The sequence below is a fragment of the Taurulus bubalis genome (genome assembly GCF_910589615.1).
Source record: "Taurulus bubalis genome assembly, chromosome: 3".
NCBI classification, from domain to species: Eukaryota; Metazoa; Chordata; class Actinopteri; order Perciformes; family Cottidae; genus Taurulus; species Taurulus bubalis.
Window position 1 is genome coordinate 1,076,248 of NC_136591.1, and position 21,253 is coordinate 1,097,500.

Here is a 21,253-nt window from a genome sequence, read left to right on the forward strand (position 1 = left end):
GCTCGTGTCCTCTACCCACAATGAATGAGCTGCTGGCTTCACACATTGCAAAAGTACAAAGTACACATACAGACATAAAACTAAGTCATTAATAAATGCCTGTACTGTCGTGTTAATGGTTACGTCACGTCGTTAACAGGTTACGCTGCGCGACTCCGTGACGTCTCTTTTCTGTTGCTGCGTCTCTCAAAGCTGAAAACAGATCGCAGCTCAACGTTGAGCATGAATTGAATCAAATCTACAACCCTGTTTATAAAGATGTGTAGAGGAAAGCAGCTCACTGCTCCACTAATACTGATGCAACCTGACGCTCACACATCTCACTCATTCTGTTTTGTTTGCAAAAAGAAAAATAGCTTATTGTTTTCCATGATGAGCTATTTAGTAGTAACTAAATATTAGTTAATTTTTGCACAGATAGAACTTTATTTTCATTGTTCTAAGTGATTGCAATAAAAAAAAAAAAAAGTCTGATGGAGCAATCAGATTTACTTGAAAGTGATTGCAATTTTCTTTATTCTGTTATTTATAAAGCACAGATGGAGTCACAAAATGAAGCTATTTACAGACAAAGTTTGAGAACCACTGCTTTAAGTGTCTGTGTCGGTGCCCCCCCCCCCGGCCCCGAAGCTGTAAATCTAGGGGAAACACTGAGTATCGATACAAAGAAATATGCAAAACCGTATCATTGTTAACCTTCGGGTACCGCGGTGCCTTTACTATCGATGTAGCGTGCAACATTATGACACATTGCTGCATCCTAGGTCACTTTCCACTGGTTAATCAATAGAAAAACACCCCTTGAACACAGATACATTTTAAGATGGCTTCCTGAACAGATTTCACAATCAGCTGTTGGATTTGTATTACTTGAAATCAAGCTAAAAATGACATATCCTCTCCCCTAGAATCCTATGGTTGCTTTGTCCGCTCTTCAGGCTTCTTGGTTCGGTAGTTTGGGTTCTAACCAGGCCAACGGACCCTAGTTCATTCTGACCGAACCGCACCAGGAGAGGGTAACCGGATGATGGAGCACCCGGTAGAACATAGAGCCGTCCCCACACTGCGCCGGAACACCTGCTCATATGCTCTCTTTATTGGAATGCACAGGTCGACAAATCCAGACGGGACTCTAAGATATCGGCCGCCACATCTGCTGCAGCCTCAGTCCAACACAAGCAGATGCAATGACATCATCTCTGGTGGACCGGCAGAGGAGGTGCAGCGCTCGGCTGCAGTTGGGAGTTAATTATGGTGGAGTAACAGAAGAGCCTCTTCCTCTCACCTTCACAAAGTTGTCGGGGAAGAGCCCCCTTCTCCCGTTCAGGTCTCCCTCCATCCAGCCGTCCTCCTCGATGTACCGCACGTTCTTGATGAGGTCGCCCGGCCGCAGGGTGAGCTCGTCCTCGTGGAGCGCCTCGTACTCGTACTCCACCAAGACCTCTGAGGAGAGACGGAGGAAGATAAAGAAGAGGAACATAAGACGGTTATTCAGTTTGTGTAGAAAACTGAAAGGGAAATTTCATAGTTAGAGTAGCCTGCAGGCGTCAGAATATTAAAACCTTTGTCTGAATTTCTTGAGCTGTGACTACAAACGCGTTCAGTGAGGTCACAAATTATAATCAGTTTGACCTTGAGCGCCAGGCATTCCTGAGACATTACAGGAAGGACGTGAGGTCACGGCGACCTTTGACCAGCAAATTCTAATTAGTTGGTCCTTAAGTTCAGGTGAGCGCTTGGGCCAAATTTGAAGAAATTGATTTCCAGGACTTTTTACCAAATTTCCAAACGTTTAGTGAAATCTGGGTGTAAACAGTAAAAAGTGAGTAAATGTAGTATTTAAACTAACAATGAGAACACAAAGCATACAGTAAACCTTAAATGACTCAAATGAATGAGACAATAGTTTGATTAAAAGAATAAACATTTATATAGATGCCTGTATGTATGCCTGCTGATATTTTGAGTCTTTCTTTTAAAAGTATATTCATTATTTCAAACTCAGCGTAAATGAACACATGAATATAACACATTTACATGACTTTTACTAAACTTTGGGGATTTTTTTTTTTTAAAGGACTTTTCCAGGCCTGGATATAACCATTTTCCCCATAAGAGGTTCTGAACTGGACTCTGCCGTGATCGGGTGAGCGTCTCTCTGGAGGTCATTGAGGGGTCACGCGGCCTCCAGACGGACAACATGAGAGTAAATCCAGGTCGTTGGAAGGATGTCACTCACTCCGAGGCTCTGGTTTAATGTCCCGCAAACAAACCTCTGACTGGTTAGCAAAGCACAGCAAGTCTCCAGTGAAATTTTCCGAAAATGTGGAAAACGAAGTACTGCTCAGACAGCGTGTGAAGCGACTTTGTCGGCTGGAACCAAAACAATGCGTTTCACCAAAACGTTTTCTGACGTTCCAAGATAAGGAAGGAACGACGACTTGGCTAGCAAAAGAAAATCAGAATCAAACTGCTGCTGGTCCTGAAGGAGCGCTGGCACCATGGAGGTTGATGTTCACGTGTGTGGAGTTTACACAACAAGTATGAAGCAGAACTCGTGGTTATTTCCATGGTGGAAACGGTAACTGTTTTTACGGAGATAAGCCACGCCCCCTTTCAGGAGCGAGAAACATTCACATTCCAACGCCTCTTTACACACATGCTTTATGAAACTGTTTGAGCCACAACCCCCATCCCATAAACGTATTATAGATAAAGGCCACGAACGTTGCTGAACCTTGCTAATCGCTTCCGAGGCGACTCGTCCAGATTAATCATCTTAAATTGTGGTTATGTTTCGGCAAATCTGTGTTGTTATAGTTGTCCTGATGGAGCATTCCTATCGTCTGTTTCCTGGCTGCTTGTCAAGCAGCTGAAAAGTCCCACGCTGTTGGGAGGACTTGAAGAGACATCCAGACCTCTACTCCTACATAGAAACAAGCATGGAGTGAACACGGGAAACAGGTTGTTCACCTGGAACATCCAGACGGGCCTGAACACACCTGAGATCACAAGAACCACAAACAGAGAGAGAGGGGGGGGTGGGGAGAGAGAGGAGGGGGAGAGAGAGAGAGAGAGAGAGGGGGGAGAGAGAGAGAGGGAGGGAGAGAGAGAGAGGTAGGGAGAGGGAGACGGGGAGAGGGAGAGAGAGAGAGGTAGAGAGAGAGAGAGAGAGAGAGAGGGAGGGAGAGAGAGAGAGGTAGGGAGAGGGAGACGGGGAGAGGGAGAGAGAGAGAGGTAGAGAGAGAGAGAGAGAGAGAGAGAGAGAGGGGGGGGGAGAGAGAGAGAGAGAGAGGGGGGGGGAGAGAGAGAGAGGGGGAGAGAGAGAGAGGGAGGGAGAGAGAGAGAGGTAGGGAGAGGGAGACGGGGAGAGGGAGAGAGAGAGAGGTAGAGAGAGAGAGAGAAAGAGAGGGAGGGAGGGAGGGAGAGAGAGAGAGAGAGAGAGAGAGAGAGAGGGGGAGGGAGAGAGAGAGAGGGAGAGAGAGGGAGACGGGGAGAGGGAGAGAGAAAAAGAGAGACGACAGGCAGAGAGAGAGAAAAGAGAGAGCAAGAGAGTGAGGGAGAGAGAAAGAGAGAGGGAGGGAGAGAGAGAGGTAGGGAGAGGGAGACGGGGAGAGGGAGAGAGAGAGAGGTAGAGAGAGAGAGAGAGAGAGAGACAGAGAGAGAGAGAGAGAGAGAAAAAGAGACGACAGGCAGAGTGAGAGAAAAGAGAGAGCAAGAGAGTGAGGGAGAGAAAAGAGAGAGAGGGAGAGAGGGATTGGAGAGAGAGAATGAGGGAGAGAGCGAGGGAGCGATTGGAGAGAGAGAGGGGAGAGAGAAATTGGAGAGAGAGCGAGAGCGCGCGTGCGTGTGTGTGTGTGCGGGTGTGTGTGTGTGTGTGTGTGTGTGTGTGTGTGTGTGTGTGTGCGCTGTGCGTGTGTGTGCTGTGCGTGTGCGTGCGTGTGCTGTGCGTGTGCGTGTATGCGTGTGCGTGTATGCGTGTGCGTGTGTGTGTGTGTGTGTGTGTGTGCGTGTGTGTGTGTGTGCTGTGGCCTCCTGATGCTTCCAGTGCAGCAGGTTGAGCAGCTTCTAAAAATAAGACGGGCTGCAGAGGACTAACTGGTAGTGAGGTTGTCGTTTCCTCACTGTGCGGCATGGCCCTTTAAAAACACATGACTCATGGCGGAGAGGCTCAACTGGCACGGCTGACTTCACACCGAGCACAGCCAACACACACACACACACACACACACACACACACACACACACACACACAGAACAAGATTAACTGCTGTTGGACTCGGCCTTTCCGGCGTCTCCGTTCGGCTCTGCTCCTCTGACATCACGACCTTGGCCTCAGCGCTACAGCGGCCTGGCGACCTCCAAATGATCTCAGACCAGCTTTCTCCACTACATCAACGCTGAAGACTGAAAGAGCTTCTAGTTTAGCTGCCTGAAGGAGGGAAAACAACAACAGGGTTGTTTGCAGCTAAGAGGATCAAACACACTAAATATTCATCGAAGGGACAGGGTTCACACATTCTGACCAATGGATCCTTGACTTTTAACCAACTTTCCATGACTTTTAACCAAATTTCCATAACTTTAAAACAATTTTCCATGACTTTTAACCAACTTTCCATGTCTTTTAACCAAATTTCCATAACTTTACAACAATTTTCCATGACTTTTAACCAACTTTCCATGACTTTTAACCAACTTTCCATGACTTTTAACCAAATTTCCATGACTTTAAAACAATTTTCTATGACTTTTAACCAAATTTCCATAACTTTAAAACAATTTTCTATGACTTTTAACCAAATTTCCATAACTTTAAAACAATTTTCTATGACTTTTAACCAAATTTCCCCAATACAAACATTTAGTGAAGTCTGGGTGTAAACAGTAAAAAGTGAGTAAATGTAGTATTTAAACTAACAATGAGAACACAAAGCATACAGTAAACCTGAAATGACTCAAATGAATGAGACAATAGTTTGATTAAAAGAATAAACATTTATATAGATGCCTGTATGTATGCCGGCTGATATTTTGAGTCTTTCTTTTAAAAGCATATTCATTATTTCAAACTCAGCGTAAATGAACATCATGAACACATGAATATAACACATTTACATGAACACATGAATATAACACATTCACATGACTTTTACTACACTTTTGGGGTTTCTTTTTTTTCAAGGACTTTCCCAGACCTGGAAATAACCATTTTCAAACTCCTTGACTGTTCCAGGTTCTCCGTGAGCCTATCAGCCCTGGCGGGGTTACATTATTATTGCAGAGAATGCAGTGGCAGTGCGGTGACGCTCCAATCAGGATACTGATCAGCTCAACGCCAAATCAAAACCCCGTCGTCAGAAGAGGCTGATGGAGCAGAAACCGGTCCCACATGGTTTCCTGCTTTTGCAGCGAGCTCCCACGTAACAAGTCCCATCGTTTACGTCGTAATAACGAGTAACGGAGTCGTAAACCTGTTGGCATCAGCTTCCTAGTCGTACTTCTGCCGTATCGGCCGATACGGACAGGTATGTCACTGTGTGGCATGATCAGGGATCGGCTACTATAAAGCGTTGATGCCAATCTCCCGATGGCATTGTCCACTAACCGACAGCCGTAAAACTTGATTCTAACACTCCGATGGTTGAACAGTTCCTGATTGGATCACAGATTAACTATGGGGTGTTGCACCATGACCCAAAGGACCAGAGGTGGCGTCGACAACACTGCAACGTCTCCATCTTTAAAAAGGAAGACTAAATCAGATAAATATTAACAACAATACAATTGATTCAGCTAATTAAACAAGCCGCTTTAGGCTAGTCTGCCTGTTGCTGTATATTACGTCATTGAATGTCAGTGCATGTATACATTAAGTTTCATTTAGCATTTAACTTACATTTCTTCTATACACCGTAGACACAGCAACGGGGAACAATTCAGGGATAAGTGTCTTGCTCAAGGACACATCGATCCTCTGATTGAAAGACGGGCATGCTAACCACTGAGCCATAGTCGACCTGTAGCTCCCATGAATTTTGCTGCATTGTCTTGATATCTTTCCTTTCTTGTTCATCAGCCTAGAGTGCCAGCTATCACATATGACTAGAATGTTCCAAAAGGAGGTCCTTTTCGGCGGGGATATATCATGCAAAGTTATCATTTTCTGCTCGAACATGTTCACACGCTTTTGAATGGATTACCACATTGCGGTTGTATTGCCTCGGCCAGCCAGTGAAGCAGCAGTTTACGTCTGTCCAAAATGCCAGCGCTCATTATCTCCTTTTGCACACTTGGCCATACTCCATGAATTGGTATGCTAATTATGCTAACAGATATTGTTTTGTGTAACCTTTAAGAGCCAAAGAGCAATCAGAAGGAGCCGCAAGTCTGATGATAATTCCATTGCATTCTTCTTTTAATTGCAGTCGATTACCGAACACGTTATTGAACAATATAAGATTATATCTAAACCGTTGAAGAACATCGTGGAGCAGCAGATAAACACGCTGAGAGATCAAATACAGAAATAGGCCACAAAGCTACGAGCTGAACCGTGCATCCACTAAATGATGCGGAGCAAGAGTCAAAGGCCTGCAGGAGAGTTTTCTGCCAATCGACATCTTAAAATATTTGTGCATGGTATTTTCCCCTTTGGGGCGTTTCCTTTAGTCCTGACTGTTTGATCTCCGGCTCTACTTTTTGGTTTTAAACCAAAGAATCCCCAAATAGGAGCATTTGCTTTTTATTTTGCTAACGAGAGCGGACATCTTTTATTTCTGCGGGTGGGGCTCCGTGGGTAATAACCAGAGCTGCACTGAATAGTTTGGCACTTCATTTATGACGCTGATGTTCAAAGAATTTGTGTAAACAACTCGCACACAAACGCAGCGCCACTGCTTCACGTGGGAAAAAAATATGTTTTCACTGCAGTCAAAAAGAAATGTTGCTCTCCAGCATGCCGAGAGGGAGGATCCTGTGGCAACGTGAGCAAGAACAACAACGGGAACCCATGATGCTCGTCTGCCTCAACGCCGACACGTTTCTAGAACTTCTGATTTATTGAGTCAGGGTTTGACCGAGTGATTAGGCAGAAGACCTCAGTAATGTGATGTTGTGAAGGAAGAACATAGCACCAAAACACTGACTAGTTTAAAACTAAACCTCGACTTAAACTAAACAAACTGACTAAAATGTGACTTGAGACCAATTGCAATTTTTTGCTAACTAACTATCAAGATGAACTCTGACAAACCTGCTATCTTTCCCCATGAACAGTGGCTTCAGGATGCTGGTTCTGAAGACTAGAAAAGTGCTGTACAAGTCCAGTCCAGTACAGTCCAGTATAGTCCAGTACAGACCAGTACAGTACAGTCCAGTCCAGTACAGTCCAGTCCAGTATAGTACAGTCCAGTACAGTACAGACCAGTACAGTCCAGTACAGACCAGTACAGTACAGTACAGACCAGTACAGACCAGTACAGACCAGTACAGTCCAGTACAGACCAGTCCAGTACAGTCCAGTACAGTCCAGTACAGTCCAGTACAGTCCAGTACAGACCAGTACAGACCAGTCCATCAGGACTTCACGTCCCACCACTAAGCTGAAGGACTCGTGTTCTAGCGATGATGCTCCGTCAAAGACACGCCAAAGCTTCACAATTCCCAAGAGGGGTATTTTACTGACGTATTTAACGCCGTTGAACAAAACATTAAAAACATGTTAAAATGTGTTCACCACCAACCTTGTTTCAGGTACGCATCTAAAAAACAGGAGCTGAAATACTGACTCAGTTCCAGGTCTCAGGTCTCATTCTCGCAGCACACCTCCAGTCAAACAGAAGAATCTACTGCTAATGCCTGCACGCCGCTCCTGTCCTACCCGTCTTGTGTGTGTGTGTGTGTGTGTGTGTGTGTGTGTGTGTGTGTGTGTGTGTGTGTGTGTGTGTGTGTGTGTGTGTGTGTGTGTGTGTGTGTTCATCGGCATACCTCCGTCATGCCCACTCTTGTTTTGAGCCGCGTTCTTCTCATCAGATCTCTCGCTCTAGCTCCGCCCAGTTTCGTTTCACTGAACTCGTGCAGTGGCTGAAGGGTTAAACTCAGACATCATGCCAACATTTCTCTGCTCTCAAGTGGCTTCCCGTCTGCGAAAGGAACTTCCCCGTTATTGTCTTCCTTTCCTCGCACAACGCTTGCAGGTAAGGAGTTTGCACGGAGCCAGCGAGAGGCAGGAGGACGTAAGGGAGGAGAGGGGAACACTGGAGGCCACGCAGGCAAGCCGACTGCCAGCAGACGCTCAGAGAATCTGTGCTTTCCCTCTCAGGTCAGTCGCTCGCTCACGCAATCAGCGAGGAGGAAACGCATCAACATTCCTTCCCTCTGCGATGTGAGGAGACGATACGGAGGAAGTGTCACGAGGGGATGCGAGCAAGCCGCCGATTCTAGATGAAAAGACCTCCTGCGTTCTTCCACCAACAACACCAACAACAACAACACCAACAACAGCCCTCATGTGTTCTACCAACAACAACAACACCAACAACAGCCCTCATGTGTTCTACCAACAACACCACCAACAACACCAACAACAGCCCTCATGTGTTCTACCAACAACACCACCAACAACACCAACAACAGCCCTCATGTGTTCTACCAACAACACCACCAACAACACCAACAACAGCCCTCATGTGTTCTACCAACAACAACAACAGCCCTCATGTGTTCTACCAACAACAACAACACCAACAACAGCCCTCATGTGTTCTACCAACAACACCAACAACACCAACAACAGCCCTCATGTGTTCTACCAACAACAACAGCCCTCATGTGTTCTACCAACAACAACAGCCCTCATGTGTTCTACCAACAACACCAACAACAACAACACCAACAACAGCCCTCATGTGTTCTACCAACAACAACAACCCTCATGTGTTCTACCAACACCAACAACACCAACAACACCAACAACAGCCCTCATGTGTTCTACCAACAACAACAACAACACCAACAACAGCCCTCATGTGTTCTACCAACAACAACAACACCAACAACAGCCCTCATGTGTGTTCTACCAACAACAACAACAACACCAACAACAGCCCTCATGTGTTCTACCAACAACAACAACAACAGCCCTCATGTGTTCTACCAACAACAACAGCCCTCATGTGTTGTACCAACAACACCAACAACAACAACACCAACAACAGCCCTCATGTGTTCTACCAACAACAACAACACCAACAACAGCCCTCATGTGTTCTACCAACAACAACAGCCCTCATGTGTTCTACCAACAACAACAACACCAACAACAGCCCTCATGTGTTCTACCAACAACAACAACACCAACAACAGCCCTCATGTGTTCTACCAACAACAACAGCCCTCATGTGTTCTACCACCAACAGCCCTCATGTGTGTTCTACCACCAACAACATCAACAGCCCTCATGTGTGTTCTACCAACAACAACACCAACAACAGCCCTCATGTGTTCTACCAACAACAACAACAACAACAGCCCTCATGTGTTCTACCAACAACAACAACAACAGCCCTCATGTGTTCTACCAACAACAACACCAACAACAGCCCTCATGTGTTCTACCAACAACAACAACAACAGCCCCCATGTGTTCTACCAACAACAACAGCCCTCATGTGTTCTACCAACAACAACAACAACACCAACAACAACAGCCCTCATGTGTTCTACCAACAACAACAACAACACCAACAACAGCCCTCATGTGTTCCAACAACAACAGCCCTCATGTGTTCTACCAACAACAACAACACCAACAACAGCCCTCATGTGTTCCAACAACAACACCAACAACACCAACAACAGCCCTCATGTGTTCTACCAACAACACCAACAACAGCCCCCATGTGTTCTACCAACAACAACAGCCCTCATGTGTTCTACCAACAACACCAACAACAGCCCCCATGTGTTCTACCAACAACAACAGCCCTCATGTGTTCTACCAACAACAACAACAACAACAACACCAACAACAACAACAACAGCCCTCATGTGTTCTACCAACAACAACAACAACACCAACAACAGCCCTCATGTGTTCCAACAACAACAGCCCTCATGTGTTCTACCAACAACAACAACATCAACAACAGCCCTCATGTGTTCTACCAACAACAACAACACCAACAACACCAACAACAGCCCTCATGTGTTCTACCAACAACAACAACAACAGCTCTCATGTGTTCTACCAACAACAACAACAGCCCTCATGTGTTCTACCAACAATAACAGCCCTCATGTGTTCTACCAACAACACCAACAACAGCCCTCATGTGTTCTACCAACAACAACAACAACAACAACAACAGCCCTCATGTGTTCTACCAACAACAACAACAACCCTCATGTGTTCTACCAACAACAACAACAACAACAGCCCTCATGTGTTCTACCAACAACAGCCCTCATGTGTTCTACCAACAACAACAACAACAGCCCTCATGTGTTCTACCAACAACAACAACAACAGCCCTCATGTGTTCTACCAACAACAACAACAACAGCCCTCATGTGTTCTACCAACAACAACAACAACAGCCCTCATGTGTTCTACCAACAACAACAACAACAGCCCTCATGTGTTCTACCAACAACAACAGCCCCCATGTGTTCTACCAACAACAACAGCCCTCATGTGTTCTACCAACAACAACAACACCAACAACAACAACAGCCCTCATGTGTTCTACCAACAACAACAACAACACCAACAACAGCCCTCATGTGTTCTACCAACAACAACAACACCAACAACAGCCCTCATGTGTTCCAACAACAACAGCCCTCATGTGTTCTACCAACAACAACAACAACAACAACAGCCCTCATGTGTTCTACCATCAACAACAACAACAGCCCTCATGTGTTCTACCAACAACAACAGCCCTCATGTGTTCTACCACCAACACCAACAACAGCCCTCATGTGTTCTACCAACAACAACAACAACAACAACAGCCCTCATGTGTTCTACCAACAACAACAACAACAACAGCCCTCATGTGTTCTACCAACAACAACAACAGCCCTCATGTGTTCTACCAACAACAACAACAACAGCCCTCATGTGTTCTACCAACAACAACAGCCCTCAAGTGTTCTACCAACAACAACAACAACAACAACAACAGCCCTCATGTGTTCTACCAACAACAACAACAACAACAACAGCCCTCATGTGTTCTACCAACAACAACAACAACAGCCCTCATGTGTTCTACCAACAACAACAACCCTCATGTGTTCTACCAACAACAACAACAACAGCCCTCATGTGTTCTACCAACAACAACAACAACAGCCCTCATGTGTTCTACCAACAACAGCCCTCATGTGTTCTACCAACAGCAACAACAGCCCTCATGTGTTCTACCAACAACAACAACAACAACAGCCCTCATGTGTTCTACCAACAACAACAACAACAGCCCTCATGTGTTCTACCAACAACATCAACAACAGCCCTCATGTGTTCTACCAACAACAACATCAACAACAGCCCTCATGTGTTCTACCAACAACAACATCAACAACAGCCCTCATGTGTTCTACCAACAACAACATCAACAACAGCCCTCATGTGTGTTCTACCAACAACATCAACAACAGCCCTCATGTGTTCTACCAACAACAACAGCCCTCATGTGTTCTACCAACAACAACAACAACACCAACAACAGCCCTCATGTGTTCTACCAACAACAACAGCCCTCATGTGTTGTACCAACAACACCAACAACAACAACACCAACAACAGCCCTCATGTGTTCTACCAACAACAACAACACCAACAACAGCCCTCATGTGTGTTCTACCAACAACAACAACACCAACAACACCAACAACAGCCCTCATGTGTTCTACCAACAACAACAGCCCTCATGTGTTCTACCAACAACAACAACACCAACAACACCAACAACAGCCCTCATGTGTGTTCTACCAACAACACCAACAACAGCCCTCATGTGTGTTCTACCAACAACAACAACAGCCCTCATGTGTTCTACCAACAACAACAAAACCAACAACAGCCCTCATGTGTTCTACCAACAACACCACCAACAACAACAGCCCTCATGTGTTCTACCAACAACAACAACAACAGCCCTCATGTGTTCTACCACCAACAACAACAACAGCCCTCATGTGTTCTACCAACAACAACACCAACAACAGCCCCCATGTGTGTTCTACCACCACCAACATCAACAACAGCCATCATGTGTTCTACCAACAACAACACCAACAACATCAACAACAGTCCTCATGTGTTCTATCACCAACAACAACATCAACAACAGCCCTCATGTGTTCTATCACCAACAACAACACCAACAACAGCCCTGATGTGTTCTACCAACAACAACAACACCAACAACACCAACAACAGCCCTCATGTGTGTTCTACCAACAACACCAACAACAGCCCTCATGTGTGTTCTACCAACAACAACAACAGCCCTCATGTGTTCTACCAACAACAACAAAACCAACAACAGCCCTCATGTGTTCTACCAACAACACCACCAACAACAACAGCCCTCATGTGTTCTACCAACAACAACAACAACAGCCCTCATGTGTTCTACCACCAACAACAACAACAGCCCTCATGTGTTCTACCAACAACAACACCAACAACAGCCCTCATGTGTGTTCTACCACCACCAACATCAACAACAGCCATCATGTGTTCTACCAACAACAACAACAACAACATCAACAACAGCCCTCATGTGTTCTACCACCAACAACATCAACAACAGCCCTCATGTGTTCTACCAACAACAACATCAACATCATCAACAACAGCCCTCATGTGTTCTACCAACAACAACACCAACAACATCAACAACAGCCCTCATGTGTTCTACCAACAACAACACCAACAACATCAACAACAGCCCTCATGTGTTCTACCACCAACAACAACAACACCAACAACATCAACAACAGCCCTCATGTGTTCTACCAACAACAACATCAACAACAGCCCTCATGTGTTCTACCACCAACAACACCAACAACAGCCCTCATGTGTGCTCTACCAACAACAGCCCTCATGTGTGTTCTACCAACAACAACAACAACAGCCCTCATGTGTTCTACCAACAACAACAACAACAGCCCTCATGTCTTCTACCAACAACAACAAAACCAACAACAGCCCTCATGTGTTCTACCAACAACACCACCAACAACAACAACAGCCCTCATGTGTGTTCTACCACCAACAACATCAACAACAGCCCTCATGTGTTCTACCACCAACAACAACAACACCACCAACAACAGCCCTCATGTGTGTTCTACCACCAACAACATCAACAACAGCCCTCATGTGTTCTACCAACAACAACACCAACAACAGCCCTCATGTGTTCTACCAACAACAACACCAACAACATCAACAACAGCCCTCATGTGTTCTACCACCAACAACAACAACACCAACAACAGCCCTCATGTGTTCTACCACCAACAACAACACCAACAACAGCCCTCATGTGTTCTACCACCAACAACAACACCACCAACAACAGCCCTCATGTGTTCTACCACCAACAACACCAACAACAGCCCTCATGTGTTCTACCACCAACAACAACAACAACACCAACAACAGCCCTCATGTGTTCTACCACCAACAACATCAACAACAGCCCTCATGTGTTCTACCAACAACAACACCAACAACATCAACAACAGCCCTCATGTGTTCTACCACCAACAACAACACCAACAACATCAACAACAGCCCTCATGTGTTCTACCACCAACAACAACACCAACAACAGCCCTCATGTGTTCTACCAACAACAACATCAACAACAGCCCTCATGTGTTCTACCACCACCAACAACAACACCAACAACAGCCCTCATGTGTTCTACCACCAACAACAACACCAACAACAGCCCTCATGTGTTCTACCACCAACAACAACAACACCAACAACAGCCCTCATGTGTTCTACCAACAACAACATCAACAACAGCCCTCATGTGTTCTACCACCACCAACAACAACACCAACAACAGCCCTCATGTGTTCTACCACCAACAACAACACCAACAACAGCCCTCATGTGTTCTACCACCAACAACAACAACATCAACAACAGCCCTCATGTGTTCTACCACCAACAACAACAACACCAACAACAGCCCTCATGTGTTCTACCAGCAACAACAACATCAACAACAGCCCTCATGTGTTCTACCAACAACAACATCAACAACAGCCCTCATGTGTTCTACCAACAACAACACCAACAACAACATCAACAACAGCGCTCATGTGTTCTACCAACAACAACACCAACAACATCAACAACAGCCCTCATGTGTTCTACCACCAACAACATCAACACCAACAACAGCCCTCATGTGTGTTCTACCACCAACAACATCAACAACAGCCCTCATGTGTTCTACCAACAACACCACCAACAACAACAACAGCCCTCATGTGTTCTACCAACAACAACACCAACAACATCAACAACAGCCCTCATGTGTTCTACCAACAACACCACCAACAACAACAACAGCCCTCATGTGTTCTACCACCAACAACACCAACAACAGCCCTCATGTGTGTTCTACCAACAACAACATCAACAACAGCCCTCATGTGTTCTACCAACAACAACACCAACAACACCAACAACTTCCCTCATGTGTTCTACCACCAACAACACCACCAACAACAGCCCTCATGTGTTCTACCAACAACAACATCAACAACAGCCCTCATGTGTTCTACCACCAACAACAACACCAGCCCTCATGTGTTCTACCACCAACAACAACACCAACAACAGCCCTCATGTGTGTTCTACCACCAACAACATCAACAACAGCCCTCATGTGTTCTACCAACAACAACACCAACAACAACAACAACAACAGCCCTCATGTGTTCTACCACCAACAACAACAACACCAACAACAGCCCTCATGTGTTCTACCACCAACAACAACACCAACAACAGCCCTCATGTGTTCTACCAACAACAACATCAACAACAGCCCTCATGTGTTCTACCAACAACAACAACAACAGCCCTCATGTGTTCTACCACCAACAACAACAACACCAACAACAGCCCTCATGTGTTCTACCACCAACAACAACATCAACAACAGCCCTCATGTGTTCTACCACCAACAACAACAACACCAACAACAGCCCTCATGTGTTCTACCACCAACAACAACATCAACAACAGCCCTCATGTGCTCTACCAACAACAACATCAACAACAGCCCTCATGTGTTCTACCAACAACAACACCAACAACATCAACAACAGCCCTCATGTGTTCTACCAACAACAACACCATCAACATCAACAACAGCCCTCATGTGTTCTACCACCAACAACAACAACACCAACAACAGCCCTCATGTGTGTTCTACCACCAACAACATCAACAACAGCCCTCATGTGTTCTACCAACAACAACACCAACAACATCAACAACAGCCCTCATGTGTTCTACCAACAACAACACCAACAACATCAACAACAGCCCTCATGTGTTCTACCACCAACAACAACACCAACACCATCAACAACAGCCCTCATGTGTTCTACAAACAACAACATCAACAACAGCCCTCATGTGTTCTACCACCAACAACAGCCCTCATGTGTTCTACCACCAACAACAACACCAACAACAGCCCTCATGTGTTCTACCAACAACAACATCAACAACAGCCCTCATGTGTTCTACCAACAACAACATCAACAACAGCCCTCATGTGTTCTACCACCAACAACAACAACACCAACAACAGCCCTCATGTGTTCTACCACCAACAACAACATCAACAACAGCCCTCATGTGTTCTACCAACAACAACACCAACAACATCAACAACAGCCCTCATGTGTTCTACCAACAACAACACCAACAACATCAACAACAGCCCTCATGTGTTCTACCAACAACAACACCAACAACATCAACAACAGCCCTCATGTGTTCTACCAACAACAACATCAACAACATCAACAACAGCCCTCATGTGTTCTACCAACAACAACACCAACAACATCAACAACAGCCCTCATGTGTTCTACCAACAACAACACCAACAACATCAACAACAGCCCTCATGTGTTCTACCAACAACAACACCAACAACATCAACAACAGCCCTCATGTGTTCTACCAACAACAACACCAACAACATCAACAACAGCCCTCATGTGTTCTACCACCAACAACAACAGCCCTCATGTGTTCTACCACCAACAACATCAACAACAACAGCCCTCATGTGTTCTACCACCAACAACAACAGCCCTCATGTGTTCTACCAACATCAACAACAGCCCTCATGTGTTCTACCAACAACAACACCAACAACATCAACAACAGCCCTCATGTGTTCTACCACCAACAACAACAGCCCTCATGTGTTCTACCACCAACAACATCAACAACAACAGCCCTCATGTGTTCTACCACCAACAACAACAGCCCTCATGTGTTCTACCAACATCAACAACAGCCCTCATGTGTTCTACCAACAACAACAACCCTCATGTGTTCTACCAACAACAACATCAACAACAGCCCTCATGTGTTCTACCACCAACAACAACCCTCATGTGTTCTACCAACAACAACATCAACAACAGCCCTCATGTGTTCTACCAACAACAACAACAGCCCTCATGTGTGTTCTACAAACAACAACATCAACAACAGCCCTCATGTGTGTTCTACCACCAACAACAACCCTCATGTGTTCTACCACCACCAACAACAGCCCTCATGTGTTCTACCAACATCAACAACAGCCCTCATGTGTTCTACCACCAACAACAACATCAACAACAACCCTCCTGTGTTCTACCACCACCAACAACAGCCCTCATGTGTTCTACCAACATCAACAACAGCCCTCATGTGTTCTACCAACATCAACAACAACAGCCCTCATGTGTTCTACCAACAACAACATCAGCCCTCATGTGTGTTCTACCACCAACAACATCAACAACAACAGCCCTCATGTGTTCTACCAACAACAACATCAGCCCTCATGTGTTCTACCAACAACAACAACAGCCCTCATGTGTTCTACCAACAACAACATCAGCCCTCATGTGTTCTACCAACAACAACAACAGCCCTCATGTGTTCTACCAACAACAACATCAGCCCTCATGTGTTCTACCAACAACAACAACAGCCCTCATGTGTTCTACCAACAACAACATCAGCCCTCATGTGTTCTACCAACAACAACATCAGCCCTCATGTGTGTTCTACCACCAACATCAACAGCCCTCATGTGTTCTACCACCAACAACATCAACAACAACAGCCCTCATGTGTGTTCTACCACCAACATCAACAACAACAGCCCTCATGTGTTCTACCACCAACATCAACAACAACAGCCCTCATGTGTTCTACCAACAACAACATCAGCCCTCATGTGTTCTACCAACAACAACATCAGCCCTCATGTGTGTTCTACCACCAACATCAACAACAACAGCCCTCATGTGTTCTACCAACAACAACATCAGCCCTCATGTGTGTTCTACCACCACCAACAACAACAACAGCCCTCATGTGTTCTACCACCAACAACATCAACAGCCCTCATGTGTGTTCTACCAACAACAACAACATCAACAGCCCTCATGTGTTCTACCAACAACAACAACAACAGCCCTCATGTGTTCTACCAACAACAGCCCTCATGTGTGTTCTACCACCAACAACATCAACAGCCCTCATGTGTGTTCTACCAACAACAACAACATCAACAGCCCTCATGTGTTCTACCAACAACAACAACAACAGCCCTCATGTGTGTTATACCAACAACAGCCCTCATGTGTGTTCTACCACCAACAACATCAACAGCCCTCATGTGTGTTCTACCAACAACAACAACATCAACAGCCCTCATGTGTTCTACCAACAACAACATCAACAGCCCTCATGTGTTCTACCAACAACAACAACAGCCCTCATGTGTGTTCTACCACCAACAACATCAACAGCCCTCATGTGTGTTCTACCAACAACAACAACATCAACAGCCCTCATGTGTTCTACCAACAACAACATCAACAGCCCTCATGTGTTCTACCACCAACAACATCAACAGCCCTCATGTGTGTTCTACCAACAACAACAACATCAACAGCCCTCATGTGTTCTACCAACAACAACATCAACAGCCCTCATGTGTTCTACCACCAACAACATCAACAGCCCTCATGTGTGTTCTACCAACAACAACAACATCAACAGCCCTCATGTGTTCTACCAACAACAACATCAACAACAGCCCTCATGTGTGTTCTACCACCAACAACATCAACAACAGCCCTCATGTGTGTTCTACCAACAACAACAACAGCCCTCATGTGTTCTACCAACAACAACAACAGCCCTTATGTGTGTTCTACCAACAACAACAACAGCCCTCATGTGTTCTACCAACAACATCAACAACAGCCCGCATGTGTGTTCTACCAACAACAACAACAGCCCTCATGTGTTCTACCAACAACAACAACAGCCCTTATGTGTGTTCTACCAACAACAACAACACTCATGTGTTCCAACAACAACAACAACAACAGCCCTCATGTGTGTTCTACCAACAACAACAACAACAACAGCCCTCATGTGTGTTCTACCAACAACAACAACAGCCCTCATATGTGTTCTACCAACAACAACAACAGCCCTCATGTGTGTTCTACCAACAACAACAACAGCCCTCATGTGTGTTCTACCAACAACAACATCAACAACAGCCCTCATGTGTGTTCTACCAACAACAACATCAACAACAGCCCTCATGTGTGTTCTACCAACAACAACAACAGCCCTCATGTGTGTTCTACCAACATCAACAACAGCCCTCATGTGTGTTCTACCAACAACAACACCAGCCCTCATGTGTTCTACCACCAACAACAACAACAACAGCCCTCATGTGTGTTCTACCACCAACAACATCATCAACAGCCCTCATGTGTGTTCTACCACCAACAACAACAACAACAACAGCCCTCATGTGTGTTCTACCAACAACAACAACAGCCCTCATGTGTGTTCTACCAACAACAACAACAACAACAGCCCTCATGTGTGTTCTACCAACAACAACAACAGCCCTCATGTGTGTTCTACCAACAACAACAACAACAGCCCTCATGTGTGTTCTACCAACAACAACAACAACAGCCCTCATGTGTGTTCTACCAACAACAACAGCCCTCATGTGTGTTCTACCAACAACAGCCCTCATGTGTGTTCTACCAACAACAACAACAACAGCCCTCATGTGTTCTACCACCAACATCATCAACAACAGCCCTCATGTGTGTTCTACCAACAACAACAGCCCTCATGTGTGTTCTACCAACAACAACAACAACAGCCCTCATGTGTGTTCTACCAACAACAACAACAGCCCTCATGTGTTCTACCAACAACAGCCCTTATGTGTGTTCTACCAACAACAACAACAGCCCTCATGTGTGTTCTACCAACAACAACATCAACAACAGCCCTCATGTGTTCTACCAACAACATCAACAACAGCCCTCATGTGTTCTACCACCAACAACAACAACAACAGCCCTCATCTGTGTTCTACCAACAACAACAACAGCCTTCATGTGTTCTACCAACAACAACAACAGCCCTCATGTGTGTTCTACCAACAACAACAACAACAACAGCCCTCATGTGTGTTCTACCAACAACAACAACAACAGCCCTCATGTGTGTTCTACCAACAACAACAACAACAGCCCTCATGTGTTCTACCAACAACAACAACAGCCCTTATGTGTGTTCTACCAACAACAACAACAGCCCTCATGTGTGTTCTACCAACAACAACAACAACAGCCCTCATGTGTTCTACCAACAACATCAACAACAGCCCTCATGTGTTCTACCAACAACAACAACAACAGCCCTCATGTGTTCTACCAACAACAACAACAACAGCCCTCATGTGTTCTACCAACAACATCAACAACAGCCCTCATGTGTGTTCTACCAACAACAACATCAACAACAGCCTTCATGTGTTCTACCAACAACAACAGCCCTCATGTTTGTTCTACCAACAACAACAGCCCTCATGTGTTCTACCAACAACAACAGCCCTTATGTGTGTTCTACCAACAACAACAGCCCTCATGTGTGTTCTACCAACAACAACAGCCCTCATGTGTTCTAACAACAACAACAGCCCTCATGTGTTCTACCACCAACAACATCAACAACAGCCCTCATGTGTTCTACCACCAACAACATCAACAACAGCCTTCATGTGTTCTACCACCAACAACAGCCCTCATGTGTGTTCTACCAACAACAACAACAGCCCTCATGTGTGTTCTACCAACAACAACAACAACAGCCCTCATGTGTGTTCTACCAACAACAACAACAACAACAACAACAGCCCTCATGTGTGTTCTACCACACCTACCTTCAATAAGACACGCCTACCTTCTATAAGACACGCCTACCTTCAATAAGACACGCCCACCCACCAATTTTTCCAGGCCTGGAAATAACCATTGTAAAATTCCATGACTTTTCCAGGTTTTCCATGACTCAGAACCCTGAGACGTGCAAAAAGAGTTTCGGTTCATGAGAAACTTTGGCGGAACAAAAACAGACTTACTGGTGGATTTTAGTCAATCAACTAGGAGCAGGAGAACTGAGATATGTTCAGAGTACGCCAACACAGAATGTGAGGGGGGCGCGGGGGCGCACACACACACACACACACACACACACACACACACACACACGCACACACACAGCTCAGACATGTTCAAACACATCGGAGAAGCCTGCAGAGATGGGCCGCCTGGGGGAAGGCATACCAAAGAGGAGCACAAAGCAGTGCATGTGAAGGTAGCGTTTAATTAATGGACACGAGGTAAGAAGCCTGTTGTGCTGGATTCTCCTCTGACCAGATATTCTAATGAAGCCAAGAGAGATCAGGTTCATTCATGGCCTCACCTTCTCCGTCAGCTCTCTTCCTGCAGACTCTTTTGTTCTTCTCTTTGCTAATTAGGCGCTGTGTTAGTTTCACATGTCTCCTGCATCTCCGTGGCATTTAGTATTAAGTGTGAGCAACGGCGTTCATGCGGCGCAGTGGCCGTG

At 45.5% G+C, this 21,253-nt stretch overlaps 1 protein-coding gene across 1 annotated transcript in view; it reads right to left on the reverse strand.

Annotated features, from left to right (window-relative positions):
• cd2ap (CD2-associated protein) overlaps positions 1-21,253 on the reverse strand; it is a gene marked incomplete at its 5' end in the record, with an annotated part of 73,381 nt that overhangs the window by 43,914 nt on the left and 8,214 nt on the right. Inside the window, one exon of the mRNA XM_079215135.1 lies at positions 1,286-1,443. Coding sequence (XP_079071261.1) covers positions 1,286-1,443 — 158 coding nt within the window. The remainder of the gene's footprint in view (positions 1-1,285; positions 1,444-21,253) is intronic.